A 23,011-nucleotide genomic window follows, 5' to 3' on the forward strand; every position below is an offset into this window, starting at 1 on the left:
AGTTATAATAAGCTTATTTGTGATTGTTTGGTTCTGAATTTGGAGACAAAAATATTTAGCGTTCAAGATCACATTTTATCCTATAATACCTTTTAAGTTACTATGTGTGTCTCTGTGCGCATCCAAATTGGCTTCTGTTTTCGAATTATGATCATTTAAATACTTGCACTTGATAGGGGTAGGATTTCTCATATTTTTTTCACTATAAGAATAACGGTCAGAGAGCTGCGCGTACGGTGAGAATTAGAACCAGAGAGGCATTTAAAGATATCAGTCTATAAAAAATCATTAGAAGTATAGAATAACATAAACGGTAACAATTTTCTGCACTAGATGCATATTTCGACAATCAATGTCTATTCAGTGATGCTCGACGCCAACGTATTTGAAAAAAAGAAATTTGTAATAATATTAAATCCATATTTTCATGGTTAGTACCAAAATACTGGCTACTAGGCTTGTGATACCTTTGGAGACATAAACGGTAACAATTTGTCTGCACCAAATGGGCATTTTCGACAATCAATGTTTCTTCAGTGATGCTTTGAGGCCAATCTATTTGAAAATCCGGAGCATATTAAAATATGAAGAGCTATGAACAAAAAGAAAGACCAAGAAGGATAACCAAATTAATTCAGATGATTTTAAGAAAGAAAGAAGGGTCGAAAACAAAGATAATTTGTATTTTTATTTTTGTCCCTGCTAACGAAACTCTAGCAATAGAAGTTAAAGCAATTGTAATAAAAGAGGGACGAAAAATACTAGAGGGACAGTCAAACTAATAAATCGAAAAATAAACTGACAACGCCATGGCTAACAATGAAAAAGACAAAACAGACAAACAATAGTACACATGACACAACATAGAATAAGCAACACGAACCCCATCAAAGACTTGGGGTGATCTCATGTGCTCCGGAAGGTTAGGCACATCCTGCTCCACCTGTGGCACCCGTCATGTAGTTCGTGTTATAACAAATCCAGTAAATAGTCTAACTCGGTAGGTCACATTCATGAAAGGGAATAAGATTGTAGTTACCACTTGAGGAACATATCCTATATCATTTGTGAAACGGTTATTCCATAACGGTCAACCAAGTCGTGATGGCGTCCGTAAAATTTACGAAGGGATGATTTCAACTTCACCATTTGGAACACTTGGTTTACTAGCTTCCTTGTGAGCAGCAACCCTCTATCAAGAAAATCATGATAGCAAATGCAAGTACGGGAATATCGTATCAATTGGGAGATATATACCCTGTGTACAGGTGCTGCTGAAATGTTGCTACTTAGAAATGGAAAGTTCACAATTGGAAAGCTGAAATTATTTCGTTTGTCGTTAAGTTTTGTTTTCAACCGACCCTCATTGTCAATTTCTAGATGTAAGTCAAGATATGAGGCCGACTTAACAGTATCTGTTGTATCCTTTATCTCTAGTTCGATGGAATAGATGTGTTGAACATAGTCACCAAATTTTGAATAATTTAGTGAAAGAACATCATCTATATATCGGAAAGTAGAGTTAAAGGATATTGTTAACTTCTTATCTTTCTTCCTAAGAAGTTCCCGTATGAAGTAATAATATATGAGATGAGCTTCAAATTCGCACGTTACAGATATACCACACTGATGAACAATCTTGAATATCAGTTTTTGATAATCACAAATTGTGTTATCAATGATAATCAAATACATTGATATGCGTCATGTTACATGTGTAATACACCATATACGTGTTATCTTTTAATGAACGATTTTTCACCTTTTTAAATTATGAAAAGTGACGTGTTGTCAATTGTTTAAATCTTTATTTCAATATTTTAATTGGAATTAACGTCATCATGAATTCTTCACAAAAATGGAATACATAAAGGTTAAGATGTCCTGCTAAGTTTAATATGGTATGACTGAACAAACCGTGGCCACAATCATGGAAAGTGAGAAACAGTCACTTCTATGTGATGATGGTATCGACAATACGGATACTTTATACACCGAAACGAACACAGTTATTCATACAACATGCAGTCATAATGTTATCATTAATACAGACGAGTCGGTCCCGATGACCAAGGTTTATAAACGTCGTTGGTATGTTATGGTAATATTTTGTCTTTTTGCCATGTCGCAGGGCGGATCATGGAGTATTTATGGTCCTATATCAGCTACAACAGAGGACGCATTTGGTTGGAGAGATTCAGATATAGCATTGCTTACGGCATGGGGACCAATAGCGTATCTAATAACAACCTTTCCATTCGCTTGGCTGATAGATACGAAAGGTAAACAAAAACTTAATTTTCATAAATACTGTTATACATCATTGTACACATATGCGTACATGTACAATATCTGTTATACTGTCATGGTTTAATTACCCATGACTACCTACTGACTGTGACGATGATTTACCTTTTCAATAGTTAACTCATCTTATTTGCCTTCTGTTTTATAAATTTGTAGCATTTTCATGCTGATCGGGCGGTTTGAATGAAATTTTTGTATGGATAACGATGTAGTATTGGAATGAAAGACACAAATACCGGAGAATATCAACGCATTTCAAATCAAAACGAACAAAGTATCTTATATAAAAAAGAGGATCTGGTATGAAGGCAAATCAGACAACCTTCCACAAGAGACCAAATGACACCTATATTTATTATTTGTCCGCAGTTTTCGCTGTAAAATGAACATAACAATTCGATAAAAATATATGCCAAGCAAGAATATTAATTCTAAAACATATTATAGTAAAGTTACCTCGATCGAAGACGTCATCAATGTAAAATATGAAAACATATACAACGAACGCGGATACATCATATTCGGTCTCAGCACAGCACAAGACAGACTCAGTAAACGTTATTACATGTGACATTTCAGGGATCCGTGTTGCATCCTTAACAGCTACATTTCTGACTCTCATGGGGGCAGTTGCGAGATGTATTACAACAGATCCAGCATACGTCACGTGGTAATCATAAATATTTATTTAGGATATGCATATTAATTTTCTATAATGATGATTATGATGTTTTTTTAAAAAACAAAATATGTTATAAAAGATGGCAAAAAGATACTATAGGTACATTCAAACTAAAAAATCGAAAATAAACATGGCTACAAAAAGAAAAAGACAAACAAAAACAATCGTACAGAAAACCAAACAGAAAAATGAAAAATAAGCAACACGAACCCCACTAAAGGTAGGGATGTTCATCAGGAGGGTAAGTAGATTCTACTCCACATGTGACATCCGTCGTGTTGCTCATGTTTATGAAACGCTAGTTTTTAAAAATGTTTTATACAGGAGGAAGTGAAGAGTTTCGTCAATAAAAATCAATTAGTATTCTACCGATATAAAAGTGTTCAGTTATCGTGTTGTTAATTTTGTGAGGTGAACATTACATAATTCAAGTAAAATGGCATACAGGACGAATCCCGTGTATATACTGTATTGTACAAATACCTTACCATTCCTCCGGGCACAATGTATTACTTTCGTTTTTGAGATGATATCGTACAGCAGATATTCCTTCGTTTAAATCGTACAACAGCATCCATCAACACCTGATATCTCCGACAAAAAAAAATTACTAACAAACACAAACACATAGTCCACAACATAGCGTGGCTTGGTACAGGTAAAATGATTGGTTTAGTTAAACCTGTTCAAAGGGCACGCGCACTTCCCCTAACATCTAAAACTAAAGGAAACAGTTCTAAGACCTTTCTTGAAATGACATCTGACATTGTAGCAATGCACAGCTAGCTTTCATGAACGTTTACTTTAAATGCAATTTGAAACATTTATTTTAAAATCTACAACAGAATGTTTTATCTTATGCGAAGTACTAGTTCTAATTTTGCAGGACAAGTAACATTGGGCAGTTACTGAATGGTTTAGCTGGACCAATAGCCTATGGTGCTCCACCTGTACTGTCAGCCTTATGGTTTCCAGCTAATGAAAGAACGACTGCAACTGCACTGAATACAGTTTTAAACAGTGTAGGGTCTGCTTTAACATTTACATTGGGTATGTACAGTTACTAGTATCTAATTTCCTACAGATGATTATTAAACGTTGATGTGTACTCATCTCATTTATTTCATCTCCCTAGTTGTTGAAGCTCTGGATATTGTTTTTCGTTGAAATACGATAAACATTTCACCTCCATGGATAGGAAAATAGGGTTGTTGTCCTGAAATCATTGTCATTCAATAGCTCTCTCAAAACAAAATCTATTAGCATGCACAGAAGATAGCATTTAAACAAAAAACTTTATGAATATGGAAAGCTTTTGCTGCATCGCCGTATTGTGTTCAAATTTGTATTTCTGGAAAAGGTTCTGCTTATATTTAAATGATGCACGCATGCACCTATCGTTATATATCAAGAGTAAACATTTGTTAAAACTATTGTAGGACCACATTTAGTGCCATTTAGAGGTTCTTGTCATGTCAATGATACAACAGATAATATAAGCAGGTGCGTGCTTTTCTTTTTTTTGTAGTATTTTTCTAAATTTTAACTGTCTTATTGAATTCATTCATTGTCGTGCGGTTACATAAGCTTTTCAATGTTATTATGAGAATTTGGAATTAATTTGGTAATGCGTATCAACAGTATACATTATTGTTGAAATGCTCATCTGATGCATTAAGTTAGTTAAACATTTGATGTTATTACTACTACTAAATCAGAAACCTTGAGGGCAGACTGTTGAATAAAAAGGATATTATCAAAACAGTAGATAGGTACTATGGTTTATATGAATATTTATTGTTTTATATTTGTTGAGAAAAAACGAATAACATCTTTTCCCAATTAAGGATTCATGTCCCTCATTGGAATTTGGGATTTTGAATCTTGCCGTTATATCAACTCTCCAACGTTTCGCCAAAGTTTTTTTTTATTACGTTGATTTCTAGCATCTCTGAAGTTTAATTTAAATTTAACATTTAAATATCGCGAAATGTATATATTGGTAAAATAAAATCTGTCCAGTTTAATGTCATTGATGAAGAAGATTACAATCTATTGGAATTAAGTACAGATGTAGGTAGACTATCTAAGCACATTTATGTTTATGAATTTGAGAAAAGCAATAAGGCTATGCTTGTCATGTTAGTCATGTAGGTGTCTTTGCGGTATAGTTTTAGGCTGATTAATAAGTTTCATCAACGCAATTCGGACTCCAATGTGTAGCCGCAATCATATGCAAACAACATCTCCATATTTGTGTATAAGCTGTCCAACTCAGTGATCTTTTTTTCTTTACTCGTCCTGTGCTTATTTTATCATTTAAAATAAGTCAGACTTTACAGAAAGAATTTATTAAATTAACCAGAGACGATTGAGCAGCAGTGAATAACAAATGTATACGATACTATGCATCTGAATATCGCGACAAAGATATGAGGATCGTTCCATTGTAATATGAGAATAATCCCTTTAGGTTTGTTTTAACTGATTGTGAACAGATACATATTATGCAGAAATATGAATATGTGGTTTGAGTGCCAATGAGACAACTCTCCATCTTAATCACAATGTGTAAAGAGAAAACAATTATGTTTTTAATTCTATTTTTTTTGTATTTGAACTATACCTTTGCCATTGAAAACGTACTCTTTTACATTGTATCTGTACAAAATTTCGTTGCACATATCACATGCACTCACTACCGAATTTTTTGTAGACGAAACGCGCGTCAGGCGTATATACTAAATTTAGTCCTGGTATCTATGATGAGTTTGTTTACAACCACTAAGTCGATGCCACTGCTGGTGGAGATTTATTTCCCCGAGGGTATCACAAGCCCAGTAGTCAGCACTTTTTGTGCTGACATGAATTGTCATCGATATAGTTATATTTATAAATTTACTGTTAACAATTTTTTGATTTTTTAAAAATACTAAGGCTTTTCTACCTCAGGCATAGATTACCTTAGCTGTATTTGGCAAAACTTTTAGGAATTTTGGTCCTGAATGCTCTTCAACTTAATACTTTATTTGTCCTTTTTAACTTTTTTGTATTCGAGCGTCACTGATGAGTCTTTTGTAGACGAAACGCGCGTCTGGCGTATATACTAAATTTAGTCCTGGTATCTATGATGAGTTTATTTATATGGAGGTTCGTGCTATTCATTGCATTTTCTGTTGTTTGTATTCTTTGTTTCCTTTTAATTGTTTATCACGCTTTGTGATCTTTTGTGTATATTTTATTTTAAACTTGTATTCCTTCAAAGATGAAACAATACTTTTAATTATTTTCATAGTAATGTTTATGGGAGTATCACAAATAACTGCACGAATCGTAAGTTGTTATACATACATTATTTTTATATATGATATCAAAAACCTAATTGTTTCCACAGTATGCTTTGTTTGTTCAAAAGATATTTTAATGTGTTGTCTAATGCTTTGATGTGCGAATGACTCCGGATGACATCTGAGGTTGTCGCTATTTTATTGTGCGTGTTCTTGAGAATTTGTTTACCTTGATTCAGCATCACATACATATAGCTATCGACAATAAATAAAAGGCAATTGTAGTTTAACCCTTTTATAAAACGATTAAGTGAAAACAAATCGGAGTCACAAACCAAGTCCGAGGGAAACAGCAGTACAACAGATAAAGAGAGCTGCAACTATAGACAATTCCAACATACATAAAAATATATATAATAATCTACTGTCTGCATGTACTTGTAGTGTATCATTGTATCGTGGATTATTACATCTGCCTTGCAACCAAACGTGTGATGTACTGTTGTAATTTGCTGTTTACATAAGAGAACCGAGACGAAAGATACGTTTGAATAAAAACGTCCTGTAAAACATCCTCATAATCTTGTACTGATTCATACCATATTCATACAACACTAGTAATGATAAAACTGTATTACTTCTTGTTTAGTCAAATTAGAACTATATAAAGAAATTGAAGGAATAATGATGTATTACAAATGAAATCTGTGTTTATTCTGTTCACTATGTTTTTATTTTATATGTTATGGTTTTATAGAAACAAGAATGATATCTGAACGCCACGACATCAGCAGATACATGCTCTACGGTAAGAATGATGCCTAAATATTTTTGAAAACAAATTGATATAGGAAAGAATTTTAACATTATTTATTGTCTAAAATACTTAAGGTCTAGATGAAGGTGACATAAGTTCAAATCTAGCTGGTCGATTATGGAAGAAAAAAGAAACAAACAAACAAAAACCCAGGAAATCGCATGAAATACAAAATTATACATGTTATATAGTCCGGGTGCGTCGATTTTTAGATACAAGACCGGAAAAATATGTCACAAGTCAGTTGACACATCGTATTGGTGAAACAATTCGTTTTTAATGTCAATTTCGTTCATTCGATCCTTCTTTCTAACTGTCATATTCCTGACTTGTTACAGGCATTTCCGTATGCAGAAAAGGGTCGTTTTTACCTGGTTTTATAGCTAGCTCAACCTGTCACTTATATGACAATCGCTTAACATAATCAAGAGATGTGGTCAGAGTGTCAATGAGACAACTCTCGACAAGAAACCAAATGACACCGAAATTAACAACTTTAGGTCACAGTAGAGCCTTCAACAATCAGCAAATCCCATACCGTATAGCCAGAAGTCCATTCTTTTGACAACAATATATGAACAAAACAGACAGAAGAGGTAAAAAAGTCGAAATAGGGGTACATCAGTCAACATTGTTTTATAATCTGAACCACTATAAAAACAACGAATATGTCAACTTAGAAAAAACAAAATGGCATATTGACATTGAACATCGGCACACATGAAAGACGGGAATACACAAAATTACCACAACAACAAATTGGCGGAACACATAAGTATCGAGTCACGTGAAAGGCTATAACCAAACATGGACTAACCAGTAAATGATTATCATTTACAAAGACAAATAAAAGAGCACTGGAACACGTTATGAAGATGATACCATCAGTATCAGTACATAAAATCTATACTCAAAGAACATCATGTATGACTTTTGAAGTTGAAGCGGAATATTTATTAACAAGGTACTGGTGTCGTCCGATGAACTTCTTGAGAAAAGGACTAGACGTTCTTTGACATAACTTTGGTTTATCAACTTTCTACGATATAACAATTTATCATATGTTTAGTAGTAAATACAGTAGTTTTGAATATTTGATAAATAGCCTGCTGTTTAATCCATATTGCACAACTTTGATGCGCACCCTTTATCGCATACCCTTTATCACACCTTTAACCTTTATCATACCCCTACTTTTTTTTACATAGTCAATTTACATAGACGCAATTTCTTGAATGACGTCATTGTTTGGTGTGTACATGTGATGTCCCGAACGTCAAGTTTTCATATTTTTTGGTACACTAAATGCAACTATAAAAAATACAAAACACACACAAAAAATACAATAATAAACAAAATATTTTAAAACAACAGCACGCAAATTGTAAGGTAACCCAGGTGCTTTGGATAAGTAATTGAGCAGTTCTTTGAAGGCTTTTTAAACAAGACAAAAGAAGATCTGAAAGTAACCCAGTGAACAGATCATATGCTATAACTCTCCTGTTGAAATATATGATAAAGCGTAAAAAACATGGCAAAATCCGTATCACATGCCGTATCACCCTCGACCAATATCATCCCTCGGCCCTAAAGGCCCTTGGGCTGATATTGGTGTCTCGGGATGATACGACATATGATACGGATTTTGCCATGTATTATTCTTTATATATCTTAGACTGGAGTTATAATGTATTTTCAATGTTTCTTTTCCTTTAACTTAACAACGTTTTGTTTGCATTCATCAAGAATAAACAACTCGGTAGAAAAGCATGATAATCAGAAATATCTTGCAATCTTATGTTGATTAAAATTTCTTTCATTTGATAATGTCAACTTCTGTGTACATGTATCTTATTTTAGAATGATGGAAGAAATACCATAATTTGAGCTGTCCCTCCGTCTTCAATTTAATTGTAATGAAATATACTAATTAATTAATAATTACTGTATGCAACCAATATATTAACTTTTCAAATGATCATTTAATTGTCTACTGATAATCTTTTGTTGTTTAGTGATTCAAGGTCTTCTTTGAATTGATTGGTGTTTTATTTTTACAGATTTGTGCTTTATAGTGATTGCATTTTTACTTATGCTAGTATACTACCCAAAGAAACCGGACCTCCCACCGACGGTATCGGCTTCAGTGGCACGGTTAGATTTTCGTTCTGGTATAAAAGATCTGATAAGGTTTGTCAACAAAAGTATCGCTTAGTTGAAACATATTATTAGCAACACATTTGTTTTTATTGTGTTCAACACACAACTCAAAAATAAGAGATGACCTCAAAACTTATGAAGTAAAAAATCCATAAGATAGAAAAATACAGTATATGAAGGGCACTAAAAGCAATGGGAATGTAAATTGTATATACTCGAAAGACGATACTCTTTTAGCTTTCTTTCTATATGCCATTTGTTTTGCAAATTCGAGTAAACAGTTATTTAGGGGAATATGATACAGTTACAGGGGAGGTAATGACTTTGCTAAAGTAAATTGTTATTTTCGCGATGTCAAACGGTGACTTATCGGGAAAAGATGCAGCTTTCGGCTAATTTTTAGCATTCAAACTGATTTAACTTGAAAACGAGTTCATGGACCCCCCTTTTTTAAAATGACATTTGGTTTGATTACGTAAGAAGATTATGTGTACCAATTTTCATGAAAACGTAAATAGTGCAATTTTTTTAAAAAAATTTGATAAATATACAGCCAAAAATTTACAAATTTATGCAATATTTATATAACACACAAATTACAAATAATTCAACAAAAATCAGATTGTGTTTGTCTTTTAAAACAAAAAAGTTATATATTTCTATCGAAAGGAAAAATATGTCCACAAATCCGTATTTTGAGGAAATATCTGAAATTTGAACCTCAATTTACTCAAAAAGTAGCACATTTTTTTATAACATATTTGATTTGATCAGGTTTAAAATAGCCTATATGCAAATGTTCATCAACTTGTAAATACAGGATCAAAACTGTATCGTATGCCCTTAACGTGTGGTAAATGCAGATATTCAGCTTGGATTAAATATCCTGTTATCTTAAAACTAACTACACACCAAAATCTACTAACCATTAAATGTTTATAAAAACAATTGGTAAAAATCATCTTTCAAGGTCGATAACTGTTATAAGTGATCAATGTTTATACTGTAGAAATGTAAAGTTTTGGTTGATCTGCCTGACGTTTGGTGTTTCTCAAGGTGTATTCAGTAGCTGGCAAGGAGTTTTAGATGTTAATTTGAAGCCTCATAATATTTCCCAGGTAGTTATGTACTATAATGGTCCGAGACCACAATTGTCGACCCTTGATTTTCGTTGTCCAACGAATATAGTCCCTTGTGTGGACAGTGTGTTACTTGCCAATTTTTCTTATACACCTTCCAAATTTATTTCTTCATGTTTTATGCCTCTAATTGCAAGTAAGGGGTGAAATTACACTGTCAAAAAATTTGGGTTTAGAATTTTAAAGTAAAGTAGTGATTTGGTCCAGCTGCAAAAGGTTTAAAGATTTCAAGACCCCTTAAACATAAAATTGTCCATATTTTGCGTTAGAGCTGATAAAGTTTTCTATAATTTTGTCATAAATTGTCTAAAAAGTAGTACAACGCACTGTAAAAATTTAATTGAGCAAGCGCAGGTGGGATTTTTTTAATTTTCATTTATTGTCAAGAAATGCACTACGAAATAGTTGTGGTATGGGACCTAATGATAAATATATCCCTTTGTTTACTTTGTCCGACCGAAACACTTTTAAAAAATTTGAATTACAAGTCATGAACGCTCACACCTACCTTAATATTGAATGTACAAAATGTTCAAAACGCTAGGAACTATATGAACTATACAATGATACATGATAAAGTGAATATTCAATACATGCACTAATATATCAATAATATAGAAGGCAGTTATAAGTAATAATATGGTTGATAAACACTTTTTTCTGATTCAACCAATTGCTTTGTATATGTAATGAAAAGAGAAGATTCTTTCTTAAAAAGATTTGTTTGCAAGTTCTAACCTAAAATGACCCTACCTTTTGCAGAATGAAGCCGGGTGGCTTGGCTTTTACTCATTGATTGCTGGATGTTTTGCATCCCTTGTTTTCGCCAAGTAAGTGTTTATTTACTCTGTAAGAAATATTATAGAATTTGAATATGAATGTGCAAGTTTAGTAACTTTCGTCTATCACATTGTTAAATGTTTGCCAATATGATATAAACGTAGAAAACAAAATAATGGTCACAGACCAACGAATCGTAAAGTAAATGGAATGTCATAAACATGAAAATAGATAGAGTATGATTGCCAAGCGAATACTATCTATAGACTACAGGGGGAAGATATGAACACTGGTTATAATAGGGCATCGTACGACATTCAATAATTTAGCAAACAAAATGGTGTATAGTAAGAGGTATAATGCCATCATAAGGTATGACAACATGTGAAGTAATTGAAAAGAAAAACTGACAATCTATACTTTGAAAAAAAAAACAAATATGACATTGTATTATAGTTTCTTCGATAAGGAAAAGCACTTATAGAATGCGGTGGGGTTTGTAAGGGTTCAATCCCTTCCTTATCTGGGGCAGTGGTGTAACAACAAAACGTACGAGCACACTGTTAAAATAAGTTTGACAGGTTTGACTCATTATATCGGTATATGACACAATTTCAAATGATACAAAGACGTAAGACAAAGTACTGAGCTAGTAACACTTGGTATAACTGAACACTAGTTCAATGTCTAATTTCAACGAATCTATAATCATGGTCTCATGAATTATAGTGTCAATAATAAAAATTTCAACGATTTCAGTGGTCAAAAGCATTAAAATTTCAAGCACGTTACTTTCCCTTTTGAGATTTTTATTAACATGTTTTCAATAAAGTTTTAAAATCTGTTTCAGATTTTCAGATGTATATGCACGGCATATGAGATTATTTTTGTTATTCCTGTACATATGTGCTTCCGGATGTTTTGTATGGTTTATATTTCTCGTTGAAGGTGTTATTCAGAGTTCTACAAGTAAGTCTCCGTTATGTATAAATTAAGGTATTTACGGCATTGCTTTCAGATTCGAGATGTTCCATGCGAGATTTGGCCAGAATCACGTCTCATTGGCTGCAACAGCTCGCCGATTGATTATCATTGTTTATTAAAAGTGAGGTAACTTATATATTAGGTTCATTACGATCGGAATCAATCTATCTTCTCATATTGTCTGACATGTGTGTAACGAGTTAAAGATGTACAATTCTAAAAGCTACCTGAATCAATGCAAGTATGATTATTGATTTGGTTGTAATTTAACTAGAAAATGAGACCTTTCGACTAATTGAAGTTGTAACTAGATTTTTTGTGCACTACCTTTGAAATACCACCAACACGCAGCTTAGATTTACTGACTGATTGATTAATTGTTGGATTCAAATGCACCTGTCAGTACTTGTGGCTATGTCGTGGCGGTGGAGGAAGCCAGAGTGCCCAAACATTATAATTCTATCTTAAGTTACTCTATTTTCTAAATAGAGGTAACAGTAGTGTACCCTGTTCAAAAGTCATGAATTAATTGAGAGAAAACAAACCCGGTTTACAAGTCAAAACCGAGGGAACCACATCAACTATAAGACGAAAACAAAGGAACAACAGGGACACTAAAGTGAAACAAAAACAACATACATGTACACGAACTATTCATAACAGCTGCCACATTCTGACTTGGTGCAGGACCAGTGAGCAAAGGAAGTCAATTGAGATTTGAGTCGAACACACGTGCACAAACAGGCTTCGGTATCCATTGAGGTAACATAATTTGCAACTAAAGGGATTAGATCAATATCTAACCTAGGTCAGTCATATCTTTCAGGCAATGTTCATTGTCGGCATGTAATGTATTTTGACCCCGTGGTCAGAAAAGTAAAAAAACCGCAGTGACTACTATTTTTAGTAAACTTATGACATAATATTCATCTTGTATTTTAATTGTAAATGTTTCGGAAGACAGGTTTTTAGGAACATTTCTACATTTCTTGGTAAGATTACATTGGTCATAAAATTAATATCTTATAATATAATTTATTTTGGAGTAAAGATGACATTATTGTTATCAAAACGGGTGGCTTGGTCGGTAATAAAAAATGTTCAAACTGTATCAATACTTTATCAGATAAAACAAATATAATAGTGCATTGAGCACAACATTCTATATATCATATCTATTCATACTTGTATATGTTGCATAATCCTAAAACAGTGTTTAATTAATATTTATTTAGAGTTATATTCATTTGACCGGCATAATTGCAGTTGAACCGACTACGAACATAGAACCGTCAATTGTTTGTTCCCACTTAAAAACATATGATATCTTAATCCCTCATTATTCACAATCACTTTTATTGAATAGTTGTATAGTTAATTTATGTATGACCAAACATGATCGACATGAAAACAATCCACCAAATGTTACCATTGCATTATCTTATAATTCAAAAAATTCTTGTCCTTGATTTTTTTGTTCTTAATCTTTTCAAAATTTACTTGTAAAAAAAGAATTAAGTTGAATACGGATATTATTGTTTTTCATAGTTATGTTATACACATCAATTATAATGGGGACAATGTTCCTGACGTCAACAATGCCACTATTCTTTGAAATGGCGTGTGAAGCAGCTTATCCAGTTCCCGAGGGCATCACTAATCTTGTGTTGACACTTAGCAGCAATATTGGTGGACTTATATTCCTTGTCATACAAATGATACCAAATATAGGTAATATATGTACACATGCATTACATATTATCACACACACACTTTTAATATTTACTCAAATTGACCTTCGAAATTTTAGGTCCACAGTGCACCTCAACTTCGTATTTAATTATGCCTTTTAACTTCGATTTGATTAGAGCTTCAATGAGCAACATTTCTGTAGACAAAATACGGGTCTGGCGTACAGAACTTTTGGGCAAGTATCTATGATGAGTTTATTTATAATAAGAATTGCTATGGTTTTTTTTTATTTATTATATAATTACCGTCGTTGTGCACAACATTGAAAATAATGTCATAACTAGGGACATCATTAATAAAGATTAGAACCAGATAAGATGAAATAAAATGAAGTAAATAAAGATTAAAAACAAACGTTTACTCCATTCTGAAAATCATTATGATTCTATAAATGTAAGTCATCTATACAAATCGCTCACTTCCCCAAAAGAAATTGTCATATTGTAACGTGTAGCTTATCTATTAAAATCCAGAAACATGACAATATTATTTATTAAATGACTTAAAGTATTGTAAGCCATTGAAACAAAAGACTTACAAATATACTATGTTGTAAAAGAAACCAAATGATCGTTCATGGCGACAACGTCGTAGGCCTGATGGACAGGAAATTATTATATGTCAACGTAATAATCAAATTAGATTAAAGTGTTAATATCCGAGGATTTATTTTAAAGACGAATATGTGTTATATTATTCCAGGTACAAACTGGGCCTCTTGGTGTATGCTGGGTGGTATAGTATCATGTATACCCGTGTTGGCCTTGCTAAAAGAACGTTACAATCGCCTGGATGTCGACGACACTGAAAAAGATAGTTGAACAATAATTTTGCAGCAGATATCTTCTAGTTGTCTCTCTTTGGTTGTTGTATGAATGTTAAAAATTTACAATATTTGGATTTAGGGAAAATGCTTTAATGTTTATGAACAAAACGCAAATCAAGTATTGTCTAAACTCAGCAATATAATTGAATCATAATCCAAACTTTCCTTACAAAGCTATAGGCTATTTTTATGTGTTTCCTGAGACTTTTTAATCTTCATTGTCACATTTCTGGTCGTGAACCTGAAGACAATATTTGAGAAACATTCATGTTGAGGAGAAATCATTGAAAATGACCACTAATCCTTATACTTAATTTCAATGAGGAGAAATCATTGAAAATGACCACTCATCGTTATACTTAATTTCAATGAGGAGAAATCATTGAAAATGACCACTCATCGTTATACTTAATTTCAATGAGGAGAAATCATTGAAAATGACCACTCATCGTTATACTTAATTTCAATGAGGAGAAATCATTGAAAATGACCACTAATCGTTATACTTAATTTCAATGAGGAGAAATCATTGAAAATGACCACTCATCGTTATACTTAATTTCAATGAGGAGAAATCATTGAAAATGACCACCATCGTTATACTTAATTTCAATGAAAGACATATTAGTCAGTAGATACCAACATTGAGATTGGTAATGGGATTTGCGACCGACACCAACCCAACTAAGAGCAGAAACCAGACGAAGGCCAACAATGAGTCTTTTACACATCGAGAAAATCCCGTACAGGGAGTTGGGTTTGAGCTGGTTCCTTAGTCACAATTCAGTGAAAATGAACGTCTTACTCAATTTCAAAATATACTATAAACTCATACAAGACTTTCAAAGGCCAGAGTCTCCGGACATGTGCAAAAATGCTGCTAGGTTAAACGTGTTTAGTAAGACCTCAACCCTACTACTATACCTTGAGCCAATGTAGAAAAAACAAACACACAGCAATAAACCCAGTAAAACTCAGTTAAAAAGAAGTCCGAGTCCGATGTCAGAATATGTAACAAAAGAACCTACTCAAAATGACAAGAATACATAAAAATGATCATTAGCAGGTACTAAGATGTCCGTTCCAGACCTCAATCTAACTGATTGAAAGACTATGTATTTATCATAAGAAGTTGACCGTGAAGAAATATAAACAACGCATTAGTCAAAAGAGAAGCAAATGAACCTGAACCAAAGACAGGTTTAATATATCGTCCACAAATTATCAAGTAGAAAACAAACTACGGAGTGGCATTTCTACAACTTTATAACAATAAATATAAGGTTTTGAGTCTCAGTCTTGTTTCAAACCAATTATAATTGAAATGATTTTAGGGCTGGGTTGTCAAAAATAAAACAGAAAATATTCAATTATGTTTCGAGATCTCAGTCATGAAATGGTCGATGAATGAATAGAGTGAATACTTCCAAAAATCAAACAGCTACTGCACTGAAGTCGTGAACATCCAAATGTAGTTCAAGACAATTTTCTCGTTAAAATCACGTGGACAAAAAGGCATACATATATCCATTGAAAACATTAAGAAAGTAGGGCTCAATTTTATTATCTTTTTTATCTTCGCAAGATATAAATCAATTAATTGTTGAGGATGAACTGGTCAACATAATTAAAGATATTCTTGCTAATTTTTTTTCTCAATTTACGCGTACTTCATTCTGAAAATCAGAAAATCCTACAGAGAATATTAACGTAAGTTGGAGTTTTTCCCCATTAAGACAGACTGAGTTTGATTTTCATATCCTTGGTTTTAAAACATGTTACCATGTATGTGATAAATTAATAAGTGTCTCTCTGGTGAAATATATCGGAAGCAGTAGCACTTTATTTGTTATGTTTCGGAAGTTTGACGCCATAAAATTCTTTCCGGAAGCTGTTATAATGCTTTTAGGACACCAGTCTATTCAAGAAAGGTCATCAGTGTGACAATTTATTGTCTTGTCTCACATTAAAGTTTTACTTATTTAATTAGCATTATGTATTACATGGTCATGCTTTTCAGTAAACTGTCAACATATCTTGACATAATAGGGCAATACTTAAAGGCAGGTGTTGATGGCTTTTATGTCCATACGACGAAAAACAGGATTGACAAATATACTTTTTGACACTTAACATTTTATACTCGAAATCATTCAACTCATTTTCAAATTTTACAACTGCCAATTAGATTCTATAGGGTTCATCTTGTGAAATTGACGATGCAAATTTCATGCTGGGGTTGGGTGGACGCATAGCATATGAATTTATTAACGGTTAGAATGAAAATAAGGAAATTCAGTGCTTTCTGTTGGACTTCAAATCATAATGATAATGGGGGTATTGACCAGTGTATAATATAAAATGTTCATCCTTCTTGGCCGACAGTCGTAAAACCATCGTTGATGAGAAGCATCTGTTTTACTAACTGGTTGTGTAAATACGTAACTAAAGTCGTTCGGAATTGGGTGGTTGAATCAACAGTCTAATGTAAGGGAAGTGTCTGGTATGCTCTCTGTAGTTTATGAAAGAAACCTTGCAACAACTGATATATGGGGTTATACCATTCCTTCCGATATCAAACATATCCTTCATTGTCAGTACTTTTGTACGACCATATTGCACGTAACGAGTATATTATATCCAGAAGCTATATTTATATAAAGTGTTCATGGGACCTGTTTATCAAATTGCTTTAGTACTATGGTTTATTGCCTAAATTATTTTATATCTTTAACACATATACGTTTATAATTTGTTTTATACACATATGAGGAATAAATAATTTTATGTTAAAAACTGAAGATTTTAATGATTCCTGTTTATAACAGTGTACCTGGGTTATTCAAACAAAATAACTGTACAACTAGTGAACTCGTTGTTTTTACTCGTCAAGTTCATCACGTCCATGTGCTCTAGACAACTGCCGCCTCTTTTTGGCAAATAAATGTATAAAAATAATTTCCACAAAAAAGCCTGCAAAAAACATTGTAAATGTGCATTGTGATGTTTTAGGTTGTATCTCTCAGAACAAACCAACGTCATAACGTTTTACTATAAGGATAAAGTCATTTACATAAATACGTGTTGAAGTTTGGTAACTGTGTTGAACGCATCTATCCCATCGAACTTAAAACAAAGGATGTTACAGATAATATTAATATAAATGATATTTGAGATGTAATATGGTTGCAAATGAGACAACTTTTAACAATGAGTGTCGGTTTAAAGCTAAATTTTTATAATATTATATATTGTTTTTGCTCTCCTATTGTAAAGTCTCCATTTTTATGTAGCAGCTTGCATGCATTAACTGAATATTTAGTATAATTATACCTCCCAGTCGAGACATTCCAGAGTTTCCTTCTATGATTGTCTTAACGAGGATTGTTATTATCTAAGAAGCTTTTTAACCAATTGTTCCTTATGGTAAAGTTGAATGCATTCCCAAAGAACGCCATTGAGACATTAGGTAACCAATATTTAATATCTGTGTTATAGGTGACTTTTCCAGTTCTTTTAACTTAACATTGTGCCATATCGAATCAAATTTGACATCAAATTTAAGCTTACCATGAGCAACACGACGCGTGTCACACGTGGGGCAGGATCTTCTGAACTTCCCGGAGAAATTTAGCGTTTTTTGTTATTTCGTATTACTTAGTAAAATATTTTTCTGAAGTAGCGTTTTTATGATTTCGTGTTGCTATATTTTCTATGTAGCGTTTTGTCGACCGTTGTTTCTGTGTGTGTTTTTGTTTTTTGCTATGGTACTTTTGGATTTGTTTTATAATTGAAATTATTCATTCTCCCTATGATACATTCTGCCTCTTTTGAAAAAAAAAAAATATTTTGTTAATGCAAGGCACTGATTTAATGTTTCAATCCTATTTTTGACCATCTTCGCTAGTCAAGGGTTACGATCAACGCCCGTTCTCTTCACTCATCTTCGCTCTTCAAGAGAACGGGAGTGGATCGTAACCCTTGGCTAGCGAAGATGCTCAAAGAAGAAAACGGGAGTGGCTAGCGAAGATGTGTTTTGACTTACTTTTCTAAATGTGCTCTTATGGTGTATTTTTAAAATAATGTAGAAATTGTTAGTTAAAAACGAATTTTGATCTTTTTAAAGACGAAATTTCAAGATTTTAGAAAGTCAGAATTTCAAGTTAAATTAAAGTTCGAGATTTGAAAAATAAAAATTTCAACTTTGAAAACAAAATGAATTACTATTTTAGTTTTACCATGTGCTTTATACGCTTGCGTAGAATAAAGAATAAATGAGTGCAAAAAATACAAAGAATACTCGGCAAAATAGATAAAGAACTATGGAGAAAATTGGTCTAAAAAGTAGAAATAAAGACAAAATGACACCCCATCCAGACACTCTTGTTTAAGTGAATGAAAGTAAACCGGGGAATTTTGTCGTACTTTTAAAGTACGTATACAAGGACGAAATTAAACTTATTAAATTTCACAAAGATAAGAAAACAAACAATGACTTCGGTATTTCTACATAAGTATCTATTCTACGGCACTTATAATATACATGTACACAACTCTCAATTTAATAACTTATTTAACAACGATCTGTTTATCAACTTCTATTGAACTCTGACCAGTTCAAGTTATCACTTAACAGTAAATATGCCTCCATATTAGATATGAGGAAAGGGTATAAATAACTAATTTCAAATAATAATCAGAAATATTTGGTGAGATAAACTTTCCCCTTTGTTATATTTTAGAACTAGCCAGTAAATATGCCTCCATATTACATATAACCTATATCAAATAACGATCAGAAATAGTCAATGAGATAAACTTTCCCCTTTGTTATATTTGAGTACTGGCCTCAGATAGAATTATAGCTGCACAATGCAGGTCTTATGTTGTGATGGAGAGAGAAAAGGTTAATAAAATAAACACGTTTCCATTTTCCCTTTATTTTACAAATCTAAAGGATGAAATATAAGCTAAGGTCGAATGGATCTGCCAATTTGTCCGATCTGCAAGAACTCTTCAGAAAAATTTATTGGAAGTGTGTATATACTGTTTTCTATGTGTGTGTTACATACTTGTTTTGTACATGGACCATCTAGAGCGTTATCATTTGTGTATTCCTGGGGTGAAATGTTTAATATAATTGTGTTTTTTTTTTGTGTTTTTTTTTTTTAACAACATAATTAAATATTTATTTCAAATATTGACTTGTTACAATATCCTTTAGGAGTCCAAGCTCCTCCTGATGTTCCCTGTTACAATCTACTAATCACTCAGGGTAGTGATTAGTTGTAAAATACATATTACATTTGTATTATATATTAAATAATATCACCTAGTATGACTATTCATATGTTTTCTAATAGTTGCGTAAGAATTACTTTTAATTTTTCAAACATACTCTTCTATTGAACTCATTGAGAAAAATTGAGAAAACATTGACATTTTTTGTCTTTTTATCAGATATGAAATAGGCTTGGTATATCGAAAAACCAACAATCGTTAAAAAGTAGTTTAAGTCAAAATATTCTTCCTGAGAAGTTTTATATCCAAATACCAAGTGTCTTAGTTTTATCTTAAAAGTTATTTTACTGTTCTTTAAAACTTCATCTATTTTATTCCAAAAAAAAAATTAAATACGGACACAGTATAAAGAAGTGATCATAATCCTCTTCTTGTGTACAAAAATTACAAGAACTATTGTTTACAATTTTCCACCTGCATAAAAATTTCTTTATTGGTAGAATATGTTGTAGTAATTTCCATCTAAAGTTTTAAGTTTATTTTCTTTTAAATATCTGAATAAAAAAATATTTAAATTGTTTTGATATAACACATCATCTATATTAAATATACGCAGCCATTTTTTGGGTCCAATAGCTGGTTCAAATTTTTTATTTATCCGATACTTATATAAAAGTTTATTTGATAGTGATTCTAATTTTATAGGTAAACTTTCCAATATAAATTGGTATCTTTTTATATTAACAATACCTTTTACAGAATTTTCCGATTTTAAAATTGCTGTCCAATCTTTTGGTATTGATTTCTTTAATATAATTGTTACAGTCAATACTAAATTTAAAAACAGAAACAAAATATTGATATGTATCTGTCCTTTACGTTTGCCTTGCCTACATGTTTATCAGACACATTCCCCATTTCCTTTCTCAAATTTATTCATTCTAAGAAAGTAAAGAGTCGATGCTTGTCTTTAGGCATATTAATTTACGAAGTACAAGTATATAAACAAGCATTGGAATATTTTGGCACATTTTAACACTTTGGTTATCTTCATTTCTAATCATCTCGCAAAAAGGCATTTCGGAAAATAAAACCTAGACAGATACTGATATTCAAAGGGGTCTAATCTTTATAACGAGAACATTTTATGAACCACATTTCTCAGTTGGTTCGGGGAAATTCCCAATGCTCAAAACGTTTGTTAACGATAAATGCAGGTATCAAAAATTGATCAAATCTTTTACTGAATGTCGTCACAAATATAGCTTTTAATTGGTGAAGCGTAATGATTGTTATTTCACACTCAGTGTGTATGTAACCAATATAATAAAACAAACAAGCTTTTGAGTTGTTCTGCACAGTGCAGGAAAATTGGTACCGTTAATGTTATTACTACCACTGGGTCGATGCCTCTGCTGGTGGACTGTTAGTCCCCGAGGGTATCACCAGCCTAGTAGCCAGTACTTCGGTACTGGCATGTACTGGCATGAAAATACGGATTTTTTGTGTTATTAAAATTTGCTGTTACAAAATGTTAGAAATTATTATAAATTAAGGAATGTATTTCTCTCGTGCAAAGCTCTGATTCCTTTCACGGATTTGGCTATACTTTTTGGACCTTTTGGATTATAGCTCTTCATCTTTTGTATAAGCTTTGGATTTCAAATATTTTGGCCACGAGCATCACTGAAGAGACATGTATTGTCGAAATGCGCATCTGGTGCAGGAAAATTGGTAACGTTAATGTTATTGTCTTTCTGTTGTTGGTGTAATCAATGCTACCAATCAACATAGATCAATTAGAAAGACATATACAAGATCATAAGTCATTTTACCTTTTTGTTGCTGGTCATAAATTTAGAATTCGGTTTTAATTATTGTTATATCTCAAATTATTTTATTACGTCACTAAACTGAAATTATGCTTTAAGTACTCAAACATATGACGTTAAATATAGACTTTATCATCTCAAGTCTCTATATTGTTGTATAAACACAAGTACTTTATGTATGGTAACACGACATAAACTAACCTAAAAATCTTTTCATAATGTTAAAGTTTACATAAAACTGCCTCGGAGAGCTAATCATATAACAATTTAATGAACTATATTGTGTGTAATATAAATATTTATTGACCTTAAATATATGAATGAAACTAATTATACAGTTAAATATTGAGAGTAATGTCCTTTTCTTGCTCCTTGGTGGTCGTTTTCACGTTTATAAATAGAACGGAATACAATCTCAAGAATGATATGTCCATTTGATGTTTTACAGAGCCAGTGAGATATTCAAGAATATCATATGCGTGTCATAATAAACCCGAATATCATCTTAAAGATAAGAAATTACTCTCCAATTAAAATACTTTTACTAGACTTAAAATTTTTAACCCTTTCGAAAGTTAATTGAATGAAGAATTCGAATCAATTTTATTACTAAATTCAGATTTCTTGGTGGGCGAGTGATTGGAAAATTTAATTGAATCTTCTACAGATTTTAATCTTTTGCTATATGATGATGCTAAGAGATAGAAAGCCTTAAAAGAAGTTATAAATCTCTTCGCTGTAGACTTGTATACTTATATACGAAAATCATGAATACAAACAGCAATTTAAATGTTTCAATAAAACCTACGACAGATTTATTTGCATACAGACTAAAATAGTACCGGAGGGACTTTATATTTAAAAGAATTTTAATAATAACAATATCCAACAGACAGTTTTAAAAGACAGAGTTATCTAAAGATCCTGCAACATTGAACGCTTAAATATATATCAACTTGATCGACACAACTTCAATAAAACTCATGAGTAATGTAATTAACTATTTATTTATGAAAATCAACCCTTTTTTACAGAAATGACATTCACTGATTCCACTACAATATGTTGCGGTAATATATTCTGATGGGTGTTTCTACCATTGCATACGTTTCATTTGCATGACAAATATTGCATCACAGTGCCTATCCTAGCAGATTCTGTTCGAGGTTTATACTAGTATATACATATATATAAAAAAATAAGC

At 32.2% G+C, this 23,011-nt stretch overlaps 1 protein-coding gene across 3 annotated transcripts; it reads left to right on the forward strand.

Moving 5' to 3' along the window:
* The first annotated feature begins 65 nt into the window (after positions 1-65).
* LOC143085050 (solute carrier family 49 member 4 homolog) lies at positions 66-16,104 on the forward strand. Of its 3 annotated transcripts, none has more exons than XR_012981234.1 (12): positions 66-2,282; positions 2,887-2,977; positions 3,876-4,039; positions 4,429-4,492; positions 6,285-6,322; positions 7,034-7,084; positions 9,154-9,283; positions 10,263-10,371; positions 11,155-11,222; positions 12,121-12,141; positions 13,705-13,887; positions 14,611-14,808. XR_012981234.1 is itself a non-coding variant. In XM_076261193.1 (12 exons), the coding sequence occupies exons 1-12, from the start codon at positions 1,904-1,906 to the stop codon at positions 14,727-14,729; spliced, it is 1,515 nt and encodes a 504-aa protein (XP_076117308.1). In that variant the 5' UTR covers positions 66-1,903; the 3' UTR covers positions 14,730-16,104. The 3 variants fall into 3 exon arrangements, 2 of the variants coding, with proteins under 2 accessions (XP_076117308.1, XP_076117309.1); XM_076261193.1 differs by having other exon boundaries at positions 12,023-12,141; positions 14,611-16,104; XM_076261194.1 differs by having other exon boundaries at positions 9,154-9,247; positions 12,023-12,141; positions 14,611-16,104.
* Positions 16,105-23,011: the final 6,907 nt, after the last annotated feature.

The sequence above is a fragment of the Mytilus galloprovincialis genome, chromosome 8, assembly GCF_965363235.1.
Source record: "Mytilus galloprovincialis chromosome 8, xbMytGall1.hap1.1, whole genome shotgun sequence".
Taxonomy (NCBI): domain Eukaryota; kingdom Metazoa; phylum Mollusca; class Bivalvia; order Mytilida; family Mytilidae; genus Mytilus; species Mytilus galloprovincialis.